A 4,116-nucleotide genomic window follows, 5' to 3' on the forward strand; every position below is an offset into this window, starting at 1 on the left:
GATTGAGCACCAAAGTGAATAAGAGAGTGATGGTGGGAACATTTTCAGTGATTAACTTCAATTTCAGTCTGTTCACCACAAAGCTATCGTATGGCTCCAGAAGACAGAAGAACATAACGCATGACTAATTCTGTAGAAATTCTATGACTGTTCTTTTCAGAGCTTGGTCACTGTGTATCTTTCCATACATTATACAAAATTTCTTAACTTTTGTTCCATAGAAATTCTCACGGGTTGGAGCAGGATTTTAAACAGTACCTTTAAGAAACAAAGTTCTGCTCCAATGACAACTGAAAGTCAGATAGTGAGCTTGTTGAGGCAGCCTTATAGTTTGAAAAGTTTGGTTTAGGCTCTGCTGTAGCAGACAGGTGAAGGCTGACCTGTTGCATTAAACTTTCAGCATGGTGTTAACTCTCCATGTCAGAGCCCAGGTTTGGTTACACATGCAGCAGCTTAATGTTCTACCATACTGAGGCAATACAAACACAAAAAATAGTTAAATGATGGCTATTTTTGCTGACAAAGCTCTGGCTTTTCTACGAGTTCACGCGTTCACGTGTATGATGATAGCGTACGGCCTCTTCATCGTTATCGGTGCCGTTGTTTTGATGAAACTGGAGCAACCTGAGGTGAATTTGCTTGTTAAAGAGGTCCGTGAACTGAAAGCTCGTTTTCTGGCAGATAACCCTTGTGTTGAGGAGAGCAGTTTGGATCGTTTGTTAATGAACGTGCTTTCCGCCGGTAAACGTGGCGTGGCCGCGCTGGAGTCCGCCAGCGATAAGTGCAACTTCGACTTTACGTCGTCGCTGTTTTTCGTTATTACCTTCCTCACGACTACAGGTGAGCAGCAGTCACACATTCATTACAGTGCTGGCTGAATGTTTTCCGTTGAAAACTACCTCTGTGATTTTATTCAACACAAACATGTATTTAATAATCTAATATTCTAATTATTATTTAACTTGTGGAGCATTTAGAGTCTAATATCTGCTGAGAGGCTATGTTGTTGAACAGCCTAGACAACTGAAAAGGTCCTTTACAGGCAAGAAGCAAATGTAAAGTTTATTCCACCTGTTTGTCTGTCTGTTGGTTTAGAAATATTAGCGCTGCCATTCGAGTTCAATCGAACAACGCATGAGCGATATATGATTTCGATCAAAATACATTATACAACTTAAATATAACGTCTTCACACTCAAACTTGAATTAATAATATCTTATTTCTTGAACTCAACAAACCAAATGCATGTTCTAGTTTATATTTAAAGTGATTATTTTTTGCATTTGAATCTTAATATTAATAGATAACCAAACTAAACATTATTTATTTATATATGCTTTAGAACTTTTAAGCTATTTTAAGCTTTTTTTAATAAGTATAGTAAACTTACCAGATGCATGATTTTTTTTATATAGTTTATATGTAAAATTATGTATTTATTTTAAACTCAATATTTAATTTTCCACACTCAACATTGATTGATTGATTTCCTGCAGAGTCCTGCAGTGTAATTTGGCAATCACATTTAATAATACTCATCAAAAGGCAGTGATATCCTCAAAGCAGTTTTATTTTATCAACGATACACTATTATAGTACGATGATGAGAAATGTTGCTTCAGCAACTAGCTGAAATATTATTCAAAATAATTTTATTTCAGTTTATATATTGCGTTTATTGTATTTCAAGTAACAAATGTTGTTATGTTTTTCTATGATTTAGATTTTAGTTAACTAAAGTAATTGCTTTAAAATCTGTGATATCTTTAAACTTATCTATATTTGCAGGTTATGGCACCACTGTGCCTCTCTCGGATGAGGGCCGTGTGTTCTGTGTTGTTTACTGTCTTGTGGGCATCCCCTTCACCATGCTGCTGCTGTCCAGCCTTACTCATGCCCTCCTGCCCTGGGTAACACACACCCCTATTCACAACCTTCAAGTCTTCTGGGGACTGTCTCGCAACCATGCTGCGTTGCTACACTGCAGCGTGCTCGCCTTTTGCACAGCGACATTGTTCTTTCTTCTGCCTGCTGGTGCCCTCTGCCTGCTGGAGAATGACTGGAGTTACCTGGAGTCACTCTACTTTTGTTTTATCTCACTTAGCACGACAGGACTTGTTGACTTCCTGCCTGGGAGGACGCAAAGCCGAGCAGCACGTCAGGGGCTGGAGTTTGCAACCTCCTGTAAGTCCCAGCACTTCTTTTTTGCATTTTTTTTTCTTATGTATATGGATTGTTTTGATTCACTGTTTTCTGTAGGTCTTAAAAAGGTCTTAAAAAAATGTTGTATGCATTGCTTAAAAAATAAATTTATATGTTCCTCAGTATTTTTGTCTTGTTTTCCAATACAAATATTAGATTAGATTAGATAAGATTCAACTTTATTGTCATTGCACATGTAAGGTACAGGGCAAAGAAATGCAGTGCAGGGCAATGAAATGCAACAAAATGCAAATATCTAAGCATCCTTAAATCAAGTTACAGTGACATGCAAAATGAGGTGGAGTAGTCTTATTTTCTGGGAAAAAAACAACAACGAAAAAAAAACAATTACTCTTGCGAAATCAATCTGCCGAAGTGTGATGAAAACTTGTTTTCCTTTTCAATTAAGTTGATTCTAAGTCCATTTGCAGATATTTGGTCTTATTTTAATAATGAACACACTTCATTTTGATCAGATCAAAACAAAAATGCTGAGGAAGAGCGTCACCTTTTGTGCGGTGTGATCAGAAGCTACAGTAAATGTTATTTCCATATTGTAGTGGTTGGGAGTATATCCAAACCTTATTAGGTTTTTGTTAGGGTCAGTTGGTTAATTAGTTAGTAAGTAAAATGAATTAAAAAGATATAGAGATTATTAAAAAGTTGAATTTTCAAACTTGTAAGTGTTGCGAATACAACTCATTGTCTGCTCTTTATTTAGAAATCACATTGACTTAAATTTTTCTTTACTTGCTCTTAAAAGAGTCTTAGCTTTATAAAACCTGCAGAAACCCTAATTTAGACTCGTCTTTTTTCAGGTTACCTGATGCTTGGACTGATTGTCTTGCTTGTCGTTGTGGAAAGCTTATGGGAACTGCAGCAGGTTCAAGCCATTCAGCGTTTTTTCACTGGACCGCGGCAGGGTGAGCTGAAGGGGGTGGGTTTGGATGAGCTTGTGCTCAGTGGAGACATGGCAGGTGCAGAGGAGGAACCTCATTACACCCTGCCTATATCCACCATCTCCCCTGCTTTGTTAGACTCACCTGCTACTCCAACAATAGAGCTGCCACCGATCTTTGGCCTGCCACCCAAGGAAAATGTTCCCCCTTCACTAAGACCAAACCCCACTCCAGATCTGTGCCAATCCACTTCCACTACATAACTGATACAATGGAACTGGACATTGTAAGAAGAATAAATGATATCCAAGAATGAAGCTGGCAAACACTAGGTGGTACAGTTGATTTGATTTATTTAAAATTGATTTGGTCTACCAGCATGGCATGCAGTGAGTGGAATTTGGCCACATAAGTGTATAATCCGATTTATGAATCATTTATAAAACAGATTATATGAATATATATGAATATATTATTTCTTAATAAAGAAACAATATTGTCAAATACACAAGTAATCATTGTTTGGACAATGTTTGGATATATATATATATATATATATATGCGCACACACACACACACACACACACACACACACACACACACACACACACACACACACAGATAGATTTTTTTAAGTGGTAAAGGTATAATACAAATAAATATAATTTACAATACTTTACAATTTAGGTTTTGTAAAGAAATTCAATACAGACACAGTTTATCCACAAAATCATCTAATGATTCAAAATTAATTAATTTCAGGATTTTTTAATTCATTCAAGAATGCCCAAACATTTAGACTCGTGTATGAAAAGCAACAATAATTATTGTGTTTATTTTTCGATATGCTGCCTGTTATAATAAAAATATTCAATTTGAGATCCGGATGTTTCACATGTTGTTCTTCATAGTTGCAGCAGGGAGGGAGCAGGTGTGTGTGTCTGTGTGAGTGTATGTGTGTGGGACAGTGACTCTGTGCCCAGCGCTGATGTCTCTGCCAGTCTGACATAAACA

General features: G+C 36.8%; 1 protein-coding gene across 1 annotated transcript; it reads left to right on the forward strand.

Annotated features, from left to right (window-relative positions):
• Positions 1 to 418: 418 nt before the first annotated feature.
• Positions 419 to 3,588, forward strand: LOC132096686 (potassium channel subfamily K member 1-like). Its single transcript, XM_059502218.1, has 3 exons — positions 419 to 840; positions 1,790 to 2,185; positions 3,022 to 3,588. The coding sequence occupies exons 1-3, from the start codon at positions 501 to 503 to the stop codon at positions 3,363 to 3,365; spliced, it is 1,080 nt and encodes a 359-aa protein (XP_059358201.1). The 5' UTR covers positions 419 to 500; the 3' UTR covers positions 3,366 to 3,588.
• The last annotated feature ends 528 nt before the right edge of the window (positions 3,589 to 4,116 follow it).

Source organism: Carassius carassius, chromosome 2, assembly GCF_963082965.1.
Source record: "Carassius carassius chromosome 2, fCarCar2.1, whole genome shotgun sequence".
In the NCBI taxonomy this organism is placed as follows: domain Eukaryota; kingdom Metazoa; phylum Chordata; class Actinopteri; order Cypriniformes; family Cyprinidae; genus Carassius; species Carassius carassius.